We start from the raw sequence: 14157 nt of genomic DNA, 5'->3' as shown, positions 1-14157 counted from the left end.
GATAGATTACATAAAATACTTGCACAGGAGGTTAACTTGTTGAAAGCCTCTGTACAGGTGTTTGGATTGTTTGGATTACTTTTAACTAGATGTAAAGCTAGTGCAGTTTTATTTCTGTTAATGAGCCTCTTAAAAGTTAGGTGTCCAGTTATTTTAATTTTTAATTTACTTATCATTCCTGTTACACACTTAAAGCTGGTCATGCATAGAAGAAAAAGTCCTAAATTCTTTACTTCTTACTGAAAACTACTGCTTTCACAACAGAATGTTCAATGGTGCTGTCACTAGAGGAAGCCATACAGAATGGAGTGGGAGGCTTGGGATGGCTGAGTGGATATAGGCCAGTGCTGAAGATACCAAGAACCACATTCTTACTTTCAGGGAAATTCACACTTAGAATAAGGTATTTAAATAAGAATAGGGCTTGGTACACATGAAAAAAGTCCAAAAATATTTATTTAAAAAACAGGTGATTTTTGCCTCTTAAACAACACTTGCTTTTTTGGTTTCAGAAATTAGTTCTGTGATTCATGTATGTACCGCATTTTGTATCTTACGGGGGGGCAAAGGAGGAAGGGGGAGAAGTAAAATGGAGGAGGAATTGATTCAGATAATGAATGCTTCCAGCTTCCAACAGTTGGCCCATCAGATTGAGATCTCTCTATGGGTACAGTCTGCTCCCATTCGAAGTCATGTATCATCAACATCAGCAGTGTTGTCATTATCGCTTGCCACAAGGACCTCTCTGTTCTCGTATGTCCAGAACCCATTCAGATCAATTAGAATGCTGGTAACAGTGTCTCCTTGACTGCTATTGATCAAGTCTTGAAGGGAGATTTTGTAAGGGTCCTTAGGCTTCACCATATCAAAGATTTCATCCTATGAAAGACAAGTCAAAATTGGGAGAAAAACCCCCACACATTAATGAGCAGAATAATGGCTATTTCATACCATATACAGAATGATCTTTGGCTAACTAGTGCCACCCACACCAATTTACAAAAAGCAGCTGTTAAGTCCCAAAGCATTGAAAATACAAAGCACACTGACTGATTTGCTACAGTTCGGAGCAGTGTCCTCAGCTCCCACATCTCAACTAAGAATTTGATTTTGTGGGGAGGCTTCAGCCTCAAAGTGGTAAAATGAAACTCAGTTCACTTGTATGAGCTAAGTTTTGCAGAAACTCCTGTACTTTTTTTTTTTTTAAGTACTAAAACTGCTAAATATAAAGTAGGCAGTATTTAGTTTTATAGGCTGTTTTTTTAATTCACTAGTCGGTCCCCTGTCCCCCAAGGAATGATCCTCAGAACTGTGAAATGGACTTAGCAAGTACCTTCAAGTGTAAGAAACAGCAACATGTATTTAACAGGTAATTTGTCTATTATTAAGGAAACTACTAGAACATATCAGTTATTTTGGAGAGCAACTGCTGACCAGAAAGGAATTTTCAAACCTATGAGTAGGACAAGTCTGCTTATTTCTACTACTCTGCAGGTAAGTATACAGCAACCTACAAATGATGACATAACATAATTAAATCATTAAATGCTTATTCAACGATTATACATAGTACTCCATTTGGTAAAGCTAACCTTGACATCCTGAAAAGAAACTGGTTCTTGTCCATGAATTTTCATTTGTTCCTGAATAGCCTAAAAAAAAGAGAAGTTAGCAATGGCTAGTGCAGTATTATACTGGCGCTGTATGGAAGTTTTTTAATGCTTCTGCATCTTAAGCTGCATTGCCCTCTAACAAAGCATTCATGGTACAGCTTGCAATTGCTTTTCTTCTACAGGTGAGGCAGGGGTGAGCTACGGCATTATCAATGATATATATCTCTAGGTTCACAGTTCTTAATTAGTACGACATGAATCTCACTTTCATTATGACCAGTGTTTGAGAAATTTGCATATTATCCTTCAGCACTCAAGATATTCATACACTCGAACTATAAGGTTACATTTTCTGACACAGTATGAAATACAGGCTAGGGAAAGAGAGAAGGAAAATGACCAATCAGCAGAAAGACAGATTAATTCTTTTAAACACCTGCATCACCAAACCTGCATCTGCAAGTAACTGTGAACAAAACTCTTTCACTAGCATAAGCTGCACAGCCTTGTCAGCACAGTTCTGCCAGCACAACCTCTGGAAGTGCAGACCTATTGACACTTAATGCTAGCAGAAAAGCAATCATTCAGAGTCAAGAGGAACTGTTCTGATTTCAAGGAAAACTTAGAACATTCCCTGTCCAAAAGGAGACTTGTTACAATATAGAAATAAGGTGGATATAAGATTATGCCTTGAGCAGGCCTGAATGCTTTAATGACTAATGAACTACGTACATTGTTCTTCATCCTTTAAGCATACAGCTAAGTACAATGACATTACCTATTTTTACAGTTATAATACAAAGATCCACATAAAGAAATTTGGAGTGCTTGCCCATGTCTGAATAGATATCACTGAGGGGATCCTGTACATGAATAAAGCATCAAGCTCACAACTCAGCTGAAACCACCCACAGCAAAAAATACAATTTTACTGCATAGCACTTCCCTTCACAAGATATCTCAGGTATCTTTTAGAAAAACAAGACAAAACAACAAAATACCTGCCCCCTCTCCAAACCAAAATCACCACTAATCAGAAGGAAAAAAACCCAAAACAACAAAAACCCCATCACACACAAACCGCAGTTTGGAGGAAGATTTTACAATCTTAAGTTAATTTTAACAGCAACTAAAAAAAATTAAGCTTAGTTTAAATCTATTTTGGAAGCAACATGTAAAAATGCAGACTATGAAAAATGCAAGAAGCTTTTTGCAAGCAAAGCACTGAATGAAAAATCCCACAGCTGTACAGGCCTATCAATAAATTTAATTTTCTTTTCTTTTACTGAATTTTAGGATTACAGTTGAAATTAAAACTATGGGCAATAATCAGTTAGAACCATCATAAAAAATCTTAATAGGTAATCATCACGCAATTTTAAGACAATTCACATTTAAAAAAACCCCAAATCAATAGAAAATATTTTTCCTAACCAAAATCAAAACAGTTAACTTCAACTGCAGATAAACTACTGAAAATACCTTTTGAAATCTTTCCAATTTTTGTCTTTTTAAAAAAAATATTTTAAATCTTCTTAGAAGTCATTACTAGCCTGCCTGTGGCTATTGGTAATTTAAAGTGATTTCCTGCAGGTCTGCATGCAGAAGCACATAGGCTATAACACTAGAAACACAGAAAATGGCCTACTTGTATAAAGAGACTTACCCTAAAGAAATAATTAAGGGAAAAGACATTCAGGTGTCCTTTGTTCTCTATATCAAGCAGTTTGAAAATATATTGCAGAGCTGCAGGCTCCTTTCTGTTTTCTAATGCAAGCACAAAGTCCAGGTAGGTTTTATAGTCCTAGAAGTAGATACAATCATGTTTATTACAGTCTTCTTTCTAAATTGATTTTGCAAGCAGGAACTCTCTAACTGGCAGCTATTTCATTGTAGGGGATCAGTCTATTTTCTGAAAAAGACAACATGAAATAGAAAATGGCTGCTACAACTAATGTGCACAGGAAAGTTACTTTTTAATGACTGCTGATAATGGGAACTCCTGCCATTTTAGAGGCAAAATAGCATTCCAAGCATAAATCCAAATTAAACATGCCATATATATGCTTTTAAACAATGTTTAATATATCTTTAAACTGCTGAACATACCCAACTAGTGAAGAAAAAACATTAAATGTTTTCATTACCACAAATTAAATGTCTAGCGGCAGCGAGCATGCTGTTACCAAATAGCTAATTAAGTATATAATCCTTAGACCAGAGTCAGTGGTTTGGCAAATCATGTGCTAGAAACATTGGTCATGATTACAAATAAGTATCACACTTTTCTTTTTCATTAGTACTGATTCTTGGTTTCCCAATCAAGATACAGTTGTGACAAGGGCAGAAATCCTACAGCCCTGTGTGTTTAATAACCCCATTTACCTGCAACATCTGAGAGTTGTGCTGTCATTCAGAGGGAGCTTGACAGCCTGGAAAAATGGGCTAACAGGAGCCTCATCAAGCTGAACAGAGGGAATGCAAAACCCTGTATCTGGGGAGGAATAACCCCATGTACCTGTAGAGTTGGGGGCTGACCAGTAAGAAAGCAGCTTTGCAACAAACAGGCCCTTGCAGCAAAGGCTGCTGAAAGCACCCTCAGCTGCATTAGGAAACGCTTTGCTGGCAAGTTGAGGAAGGTGAGTGATCCTTCTCTAGTCAGCACAGCTTACACTACATCCAGGCACTGGGTCCTGCTCTGGTCTCCCCCACACAAGAGAGATGAACCTACTGCTGCAAGTCCAGGAAAGGACGACTAAGAGGATCCCTCATGACCTCAGTGGCAAAAGGGCTGTATAGTGAATTTGTAACTTGTCACTGTACGCTCCAGTCATCTGAATGCAGACAAGAATAGTGGCTAAACATTAAGAAAACCTTCAAAAAATATAGATATAAGGTGTTACTTTAACTCCTTTTAAATTAGGTAGACTTCTCATTTTTCACAGCTATGGAAAGCTTACAATGAAAAACACAACTGTCTTCATGAAGAAGTAGACAGCTTAGCTAACTTGCACTGATCTCAAGTGTGCCACTTGTCTTTGGCTCTCTTTAAAGCATTACATTTAACTAAAAAGTACTGCTGCATCTACACATTTTTTCAACATGCACTTTTGTAATTGGATCTACAAGTGGCCTTATCCTAGCCTGTCTGGATTCTGTATCACCTCTGCTTTTTCAAACAAGCAATTTATTTTTAAGCAATCACCTTGCTCTTAAGAAAATTAACTTTCTAGTATGGTGCATGGTCATTTGTGTGCACAATGATAAACAAAAGTTACCTCAAGCTACTCTTTCTTTTAAAAATACTGATTATTAGACATTTCTCAACTCAGTAAGCCAAAGCTTTTATGCTGTGGACAAAGTGAAAATATGTGATTACCATTTCACCATCATAAGTTAAGCATTCTTGAAAGACACGATCCAAAAATATGTTGGTCAGAGTCCCTGTTCCATATCGGGACAGTTCTTCTTTGCTGAGCATGCCATTGTGATCTTTATCAAGGTTTAAGTACTGACCTAGGGAGTAGATGAAAAAATCCAGCCATAATATACCTCTATCAGAAAAGAACTGTTTCAACCGAGAAAAATAAACACTGAAATTTTGTCAAATCCATAATAAAATTAATGCAGCTAAGTGAGAATATGCTAGATCCACAATAATATTTATAAAGCATTAGAAATAAGTGCAGAACATGGAGGGAGAGGAAGTGGGATTCCCATAATGAGGTGTTAGTAGTTCTGCTCTAAGTTAATAGCTGTGGATACAGAGAGAGGAGCAGAAGGCTGAGAGCATATTATTTTATACAAATATGCTGTAAGCATGAAAAAAGAGCTAAAGACAATTCAAAGGCATGAACAGAGCCAGAAGAGAAGGTTACACAGGAATCTTGTACCTTGTGCAATAAGGTGACTGATTATAAAACCATGATAAAGAGCAACAGCAGAGAACCAAAACTATGAAGAAAGTCAGGAAGATATACTGGAAGGGTGGATACAGGATTTGAAAAGACGAGTTAGCAGGAGGGTTTAACATGACAAAAGCAGAGGAAAAATACAGTAATAATGTGACTAAGTCATACAAGAAAGAAGTGTTGACATAGAAAGGACCTACCATAAACTCTTAATGCAGAAGGAGCAGAAAACCAATTTGTTTCCTGACTTTCTTTAGAAAGTTCTTCATCCCTTAACTAAGTGAAACATAAAGTTAGAATTCAGAAAGAGTAAATTAAAATACAACAGTATATGTTAGAGACCTTTACCTCCAGTAAATCATCCAGGAAGCTGCAAGCTAAAATATCTTGTATCTTTATCTTCCCTGTAGCAAGAAAAGGAAAATACATTTTAACAGTTGTTCAGCCATTTGACTATTCCATTTGACTATTCTCATTTAAGTGGTTCTACTTAAGAAAGAAGTATTCGGAGCAGAAAAAAAAAGCCTTTTTAAAAAACCAAAGCTAAACAAAACCCACATCTAACATCAAGGATAAGACTCTAATTTCAGAGATAAAATAAAATACCTTTTAAAATGACTGGACAAAACTAGCCTGGTATAGGCAGGAGTTATCCTGAAGCCTTAAAAGCCAGAAAACTCGATTAAAATAAATGTGAGTGTTCAACTCAAAATGTAAAATAAAAAACGCAAAGAAAGCATGCTTAAAACATTTGATGAAATAACAGTCTCCTAAGTGACATGATATTCTTACATCTTCGAAACTACAGATGTGACACAAAGCTAAGGTAGCAGAATGCACTTCTGCTGGTGCAGCTCTGACTGGTGCACAGACACTGTGCTCACCGCTGTGCAAAGTAATGGCGTTGTAACTTCCACACACCCTCTCCACACGTTTGTAATTACCTCTGTCAGAGGCTGCTGCCCACACAATTCTGACCTTTACAAGGGGCACAGCTGGACCTTGAAAACACATGCAGTTTGCGATTTAAATCGAGGGCATACAAGGGAGCTGCACCTGTAACAAGGATTATCATACCTAACTGCAGACCTTTTCTAGTGGGTCTACACAGCGCACACAGATTTAATCACAGGAAAAGCACATCACTGCAACCATTCCTGACCATCTCCAGCTCTGCGGAGGTCCTGACAAGCAGTTGTGTTGTTGGTTGCAGTGTTTTCTATTCACCCTGAACACTTATAAAATTAGCTACTGCTAATGGCTCATTATGATGAAACAGTATCTTGTTTCTCAGTTTCTATGAGATAAATCTATAGTACCTCAACTGATGGATATCTCACAGAAATTCATTAGCTGCAAAAGTAGATTATTAGATCCACAATAAAGAATTGTGGTCTTCAGTGGAAATGAATCTCCAATGGTGAACAGAAGCCTACAAAGACAACTACATATTACTTTGAAAACACAAGTAGCTTCAGTGGAAACATTTCAAGAGACTTACCTGTTCTGAGAGGATCCAGAAAGAAGAAGAACTTTCTAACTGCTGTGCAGACATAAAAGGAGTAAAAAGATTTTTCTAAGCCATCCAGTTGTGGCAAAGTAGGGATGAGTTCCAAAATATAGTTTTCTAAATCCTGCAGAATTAAGAAAGAAAAGAAAACAAGCATTAAACACCACTATTGTTGCATCTTTGCTATATTCCTCCCTGGCTTTCAAGTGTATTTTATTAAAAATAAACAGTCCTGAAACAATGCAGAAAAGAGCAAGAAAGCAGGTAAAAAAGCTTCTGTCTCTGTGCAAGAAATCCCAGATCATATACATGCACCTGCAATTCTAGGGCTGAAACAATCTATAATAAAGCAGAATTTAACAAAGTACATGATATTTATATGTAAATATAAATGCAGTCAACTGTACCTTTTTCAAATATCAATGCATAACTCCTGACTGGATTATCCCACTGCTGAATACTCTTTAATAAAACTTTTTTCTTTAAGTTGAGCAGTAACTAGGACATTTGTATTTATTTTATAATATTACCTCCCGTTAGAGCAGGAGAATAATTCACTGAAGAATAATTTGTTATTTTTACCATATCCTAATAAATCTAGTAAAGTGCTAATGACATGAAATCTTTATAGATACAATCCCCTTTTCAGAAAATTACCCATATATTTGAAAGGCTAGCACCACTCTCACCACCAAATCTCCTGAGCACATGAATTGCAATTTATCCCAACAAACGTGCCCACTCCAAATCTATGTTATGATACAAGCTTTTACAAGACAAGACTAGAAAAAACCTGGAATCTTTCTGATGCTCTGCCATTTGATTCTAAAGAGAGACATTAAGTTAATCAAGAATTTACTTACTGATTCTCTGAGGTACCCTTGTCCTGCCACATCATATAAACTGAGACCTATTCTTGTCTGATGAAGCCATACTGTGAAACAGAAAACAGAATTACAATGCAAGAAACCTGTGGGGCTTTTGAGTTCTTGCCAAAATTTGAAGTTATTCTAGAGGCCGCAAGGCACAGCTGGATTTTAAGTGCCTCTTCCCATTTTTCTGAGATTTAAGCAAAGCCATGTCATGTACTGCTTAGAAACACTGTTTCAGTCTCTAAATTTGTAAAAGTCATTGGCAATATACTATAAATATACACTTTATAAATATATACTATTTGTAATATAAATATGCACCGTTGCCAAGACTGCCTTATAATAACTAGATGTGAAAAATGGCTGAGCAGACACCACATTTTATTTGGTGTATCACAGAATCATAGAATGGCTAGGATTAGAAGCAACCTTAAAGATCACCTAGTTCCAACCTTCCCTCACCATAGGCAGGGGTGCTACCTACCCACTAGATCAGAGTGCTCAAAGCCCTGTCCAACCTGGCCTTGGAACACTTCCAGGGATGGTGCATCCACAACCTCTCTGGGCAACCTGTTCCAGGGCCTCACCACCCTCTGAGTAAAGTATTTCTTGCTAGCATCTCCTCTAAAATGTTTCCTCTTTAATATAAAACTGTTTCCCCTTGTTCTATCACTATATGCCTGTGTAAAAGTTGCTCTCCCTCCATTTATACACTCCCTTTAAGTACTGAAAGTGCACAGTGAGGGCTCCCCCACAGCCTTCTCTTCTCCAGGCTGGACAACCCCAACTCTCTCAGCCTGTGGTCATAGGAGAGGCTCACATCTTTCCTGTGCTGACTCCTGGTGGGGTCTCACAAGTCTCAGAGCAGAGGGCAAGAATCATCTCCCTTGACCTGCTGTCCATGCTTCTTTTGATGCAGCCCAGGCTTTCCAGGCTGCAAGCACACACAGTTGGCTATACAGAATCATATGGATTTGTTCTCTCTCACTGACTTAGAAATGTGTAGCAGTGCACTTTCACTGCATTAAACAGCTGTACAATGTCATATACATATAGATTGCTACAACACCTTTGTACAGCACCAGACACTGCAGCTACAGCCGAAGATCCTGCCCTCACTTCTGAGCTACGAGAATTAGAATTGCACAAACGTCTATTTTGTAATGAGAAAGCACATTAATTGGACAATCTACAGGACAATGTGCTTGAGGCCATTATTAAAGCACTGGAACAGTGATGGAGAATAGATTAGGCATAAAAACTATTATTCACAAACTCAACATTAAATTTAACTCCCATTTTATGAAGAAACAGTTCAAAAGTTCCTCTTATGCAATATGAGCTGTCCTTCAAAACATTCACTCTTCAAGGTAAGTGTTTCTCATGGTGGGCTAAGCGTCATTCAGATGGCAGAGGTTTTACAGTGAGGCTGTTTCTTTGTTGGCTTAAGTTTAAAGGTAAATGCATCACACATGAAATGATTTGGTGGTGGCAGCTATTATTATTATTATTATATTTGTTTGCTTAGAAAAAAGGCATCATCCTAAATACACAAGACTTAAAACTTCTGGGTGAAACAAAGCTCTGAAAAAACCTCTGTTTGTGTCCATCTGGTTGGGCCTTTTTGAAACGCATACAATTTTAACAGACTTTGCCACAAGTCTCCTATCCTGCAGCTTTTGGGCTCGTTGTTGGAAATGGGTCTGTGACTAATTTCTTGCATATTGTACACACCTGCACATCACATTTCCTGCTCAACACATTTCTCATCCCTTGCACCACAAGATTTTAAGTTAAGCAGTCTGAGCTGCTCAGAGAAAGGTGCCGTTCTCCTCTCTTGAAGGCTCTAGCAGATCTAAGAACACAGTAGCCGGGGCAAAAGATAATAACACAATCCTCCTTTCTGCTAGCCAGCCTAGTGTTTTAAACAACGTGTAATACAGATTTAAAAAAAAAAAAAATTTAAAAAGGCATTTTTCAGCCCAAATGGCTATTTATAATAAAAAATAGCTGAAAATATGGTAAGGCTACAGTGACAAGCACAGAAACATACTCACATATTTGACAATCAGTTAGAAAACATAGACAACACCACTCTGTAAAAGGACAAACAGCAAACAAAGCTATCTGCCTGATCATAGTGGTTAAGACCACACCTGCCATGGAACTTTATTGTTTTGCACTTCACAACATTGCCTGAATAAAGGAAATCAGAATGACAATATACATAACAAACAGATCAAGGATAACTGTGGCCAGGGAGAGGTGGATTTTAGAGGTATGGTGGACTCCCACCTTTTAGTAACCAGAAAAAAATCCCAAGCCTCAAGAAAAACAGCATTTGCAGTTAAGTGCAGATCTCACTGCTGCTGAAGGGAACATCAAGTAACTAATAAGGCTGAAAATAGCCTTAAAATGAAACAACTTCTCTCTAAGCAGAAGAAGCATCCACTAACCTTTTCGCATGACATAATTGAAAAACTGCATGATAGATATTCTCCCATAAGGATCATTATGGAGTAATTTAGCAAAGATCTTCGCTGTAAAGAATTGTCTGTAAAACATAAACACAAAGCTACTTCTATGCATCCGATTACACTGCACTGACAAATCCAGTTACAGTATCTGAAATTTACAGATCCTGTAAAATAATGTTTTAACACAGAATATGTTAATATGCTACATTACACTCATCAAGTGGGATCCTACCAAGTAACAACAGTAAACTCAATAAAAAGCAGCCACCTTTTCTGCTCACGAGACTCTTCATTGATGTAGAACTTTTGAGAGCTTTTATTCAATTTAATTTCTCTTTAGTACAATATGTTTGGTAGCTTCCAATCTTCAACAACAGTATGCTCATAAAAGAAACTGCCAGTACTGACAAATAATCTGCTTCTACCCAAAACTCAATCACAAAGCCATGTGCACAACAGCCATCTCCAACAGGAGCACAAAGAAGACCATTCATTGCATGCTGTGCACAGAACATCTGGTAGAAAATTCTGCATCAGAAGGTATTAGGGAAGGTTGGGCAATATCACTAGAGACATGACTTCCAGTTCAAATACATAATGTGCTATTTGCTGACCACTAACATCATAAAAATGCTAATGCTGATAAAAAGTTCTTCGTCAAAAGGATGCACTACCATTCTTTCATGCACCTCTGTTAAAAGTCACCTCAAGAGATGCAGAGTACACCTTTGCAAGGATGTCAAGCAACCAGTTCATCAGTAACTACATGGATATGATTTCTTCTCACCATTAAACTGTTCCCATCTATTTTAGCAACTGAAAGTTACAGCAGCACTTAGGTTTAGTCAAAATGAGCACATACAACAGAAGAACGCCTTACTTGCATTTTGGTCCAGCTTTTTCACCAACTTTCAAGAAGTTCTCATAATTGATCATTGCTTCTTCCCCAATCATTGGTGATGTCTGATGTTTGTCCAGTAGAAACCATAGATTCTTAAAAGTTATTTATATTTGGTTAAGAAGGTATCTCTAAAGAGATGTCAATGTACTTAAGATACAGTGTTTTAAGAAACTCAGCAAAAATGTGGGCTTGATGCAAGGCTCTCTCAGTTAATCAGTACACACAGTCAGTTCAGCCAGAAAAGTGAGTATGCACTACTTCCACCGCCTTACATGCTGTTAAACACATGCACACTCTCTCTCCCTCACTAGGATTTCTAGGGTCACACTAAAAAGTCTAGGGTCACTTCTGTCTTTGCAGTGCAATAAAATCAACCATCTTCGGAGTGTCTCTCAGTGATACATAAACAGAACCTATTTCATCATCTGGGCCCACCAGGGGAATCACTGCAACATGCTGGAAAACCAGAAGCCATCAATTTAGTCCTCACATACATCATAACGAGGAAGCTTCATGCTGGCATTACCAGCCCAAGGCTATGCAGGACTTCAGCTTTACCTAGTACTGTGTGCCCAAATACAAAGCATCTTACCACAAGATTCTGTGGGCGCACAGGAGATAATCAAACTCTGACAGGAGATAATCTAAATCCATTCAGAAGCCATTACAAGATATACAGAAAATAATTTTCTACCTGCAGCTCTTCATTATCCAACAGTTCTCTACTTTTTCTTTGCAGAAAGACAGCTCTAGATTCTTCTCTTAATTTCTGAAGCAAGACTTCATCTTCAGCTGGCAGCTGGAAACATTGTGGCATTTTAATTTTCTGCACAGTGGTAGCATTCAAAAACTACACATACAGCAAGTAGTCTTAGGTAGTCTTGAGTCATACGCTCTGATTGAAGTTGTTTACGTGACAGAAGACAGCCAGTCTACCAGACTTGCTTCTGCTACAAGGGATATCACTTGCATACTGTCTCAAACCATTTCAATAATGAAGTATTTAATTAAAGCAGGACATCGTTAACACGAAAGACACTCTAAGTAGCTCATACCTGAGGTACCCATCTAGTAAGCACTTTCCCATGCTAGATATGAGGGCTCACACATAAAAGACATTTACTGCTGTGTTCTACTTGGGAGAGAGCAGCACATTGTATTTTGTGGTAGGCCTGATTCTCAAAAGTGTGAATGTCTACTAGACGTGTTTTGGCCAACAAATAAGATGAAAGAACACCTAGTGTAAAAATTCTGCCAATATTTATGTGCCAAACTGTACAGCACCACCAGAATTTGGAGAATTGCACATATATCAATCAACTGAAACATAGGTACTCCAGAACTTAATTGGCAGAAACATGAGATCCTAAGGAATACATGACCATGAGAGGTTTGACAAAAGCTGAGTGGTCAAGTTGATGAGTGCCAGCAATATCAAGATGTCAACATGTGCTCCCATCCCAATCTGATTCATCTCACAATTAGGTTGCTAGACCAAGCATTTCTGCTGGATGATGCAAGCAACAGATTTATCTTTAGTCTGCAAAACCAAAGACCCACCATTTTCATTAGGCAGCATCCCATCATGTCTAAATAGGAACCTGAAGATAGATATGTGTAACACCAAGACATCAAAACTTAGTTAGAACATGAAGTGCCTCTGAAAGAGAACTTCCTATCTTTACCAATCAGGCTGATTAGCAACCCATTTCACTGCCTTTGGTAAGATTCTCAGTAATTATTTAAAACTAATGAAATTCACAATTGAACAAAACAACAAATTAGACTAATCAATCCACGTCAGTCAGATTTCAATCTACTTTAGTTTCTGAAGGTGCAGGGTCCTTGTAAGTGACAACAACTTTCTTTACAACACAGAATAGCCTCTTATTAAAAGTTTATCTGGATACTTCACTTACCCTGTAGTAAAATCGTGGTATGTTTGCATATGATATACTGTCACTTTTTTTCCCTCCTTTCCATTCCATGTAGTATTTTGTGAACAATTCCATTTCTTCATCCTTCAGCTCTTGTTCACTCTTTTTGGCTGATTGACACAGAAAAGAATGTTCACGTTGTACTCCAGAGTTCTAACGTAACGAGAGGCTTGAAAAATACAGTTAATACTGAGGCTTATCCGGTTGTGCGGTTTAGTAACACAAATATTAGGTGGAAATCAGTGGAGCACAGACCAATCATATAAATTACGTAAGAATACATAACATAAGTATTTTGAGTATATACACAGCACCTCTTTCACTGAATGACTGTTCACACCCGATTCACTGCAAGGTACGCAGCGGTAGCAGCTACATAGGGATGCCTGACAGAGCAGCAGCGCTCCTGCTTCAGTGGCAGCCCTGTTTGAGACGCTGCGAGGGGCGAGCCGCAGCTTCAGACCGCCTCCCCGTGCCGGGCCGGGGACGCCGCTGCGCACCTGCGCCAGCTCTGGGTGCGCTCACCGCGAACACACCGCTCCCAGCCAAGGCCGCCGCAGGGGCAGGCGCTGGGCAGCGCAGCCCTCACAGCTCCTCACCGCTGCCTCTCACTGACCCCTGAGAGATGGCAGTTTGTTTCTGAGGAGGGCGACTGCGGAACCCGCCCGGCCCCTGCGGCAGCCCGGACACGGCGAACTACGGCAGCACCGGAGAGGCCGACGCTGGCCCCGCCGGCCCTGCCTCCGCCCCGCCGGTGGCTGCGGGCACCCCGGGGCGCTTCCCCCGCCCGCTCCCGATCCCGGGGCACTCACGCACGCGGCGCGCGGCCAGGCGGGCCCGCAGCCTCCGCTCCCAGTCCATCTCCCCGCGCACGCGCGCTGCCCTGCGCGAGGCGCCTCCGTCCTCCGGCGCTTCCTGCCCGCACCCAACATGGCG

At 39.2% G+C, this 14157-nt stretch overlaps 1 protein-coding gene across 1 annotated transcript; it reads right to left on the bottom strand.

Moving 5' to 3' along the window:
• Window positions 1–438: 438 nt before the first annotated feature.
• On the bottom strand, window positions 439–14145 carry PPP2R3C (protein phosphatase 2 regulatory subunit B''gamma). Its single transcript, XM_039553185.1, has 13 exons — window positions 14038–14145; window positions 13204–13331; window positions 11979–12083; window positions 11264–11376; window positions 10363–10460; window positions 7898–7968; window positions 7026–7158; window positions 5873–5928; window positions 5725–5800; window positions 4993–5129; window positions 3280–3417; window positions 1593–1652; window positions 439–879 (listed from the first exon to the last, which is right to left on the bottom strand). The coding sequence occupies exons 2-13, from the start codon at window positions 13294–13296 to the stop codon at window positions 691–693; spliced, it is 1269 nt and encodes a 422-aa protein (XP_039409119.1). The 5' UTR covers window positions 13297–13331; window positions 14038–14145; the 3' UTR covers window positions 439–690.
• Between the last annotated feature and the right edge of the window lie 12 nt (window positions 14146–14157).

This window comes from Corvus cornix, chromosome 5, assembly GCF_000738735.6.
Source record: "Corvus cornix cornix isolate S_Up_H32 chromosome 5, ASM73873v5, whole genome shotgun sequence".
NCBI classification, from domain to species: Eukaryota; Metazoa; Chordata; class Aves; order Passeriformes; family Corvidae; genus Corvus; species Corvus cornix.
Note: the sequence above shows the minus strand (reverse complement) of the source record. Positions and strands in the feature narration are given on the sequence as shown.

Excerpts from the sequence above, each read along its gene's own strand:
- PPP2R3C (XM_039553185.1), bottom strand. The coding sequence starts at position 13,296 with ATGGAATTGTTCACAAAATACTACATGGAATGGAAAGGAGGGAAAAAA. Across the intron at positions 12,084-13,203 it reads TACCACGATTTTACTACAGG|CTGCCAGCTGAAGATGAAGT; the intron begins GTAAGTGAAGTA and ends CAATGTTTCCAG. Across the intron at positions 10,461-11,263 it reads AAAGCTGGACCAAAATGCAA|ACAATTCTTTACAGCGAAGA; the intron begins GTAAGGCGTTCT and ends TATGTTTTACAG.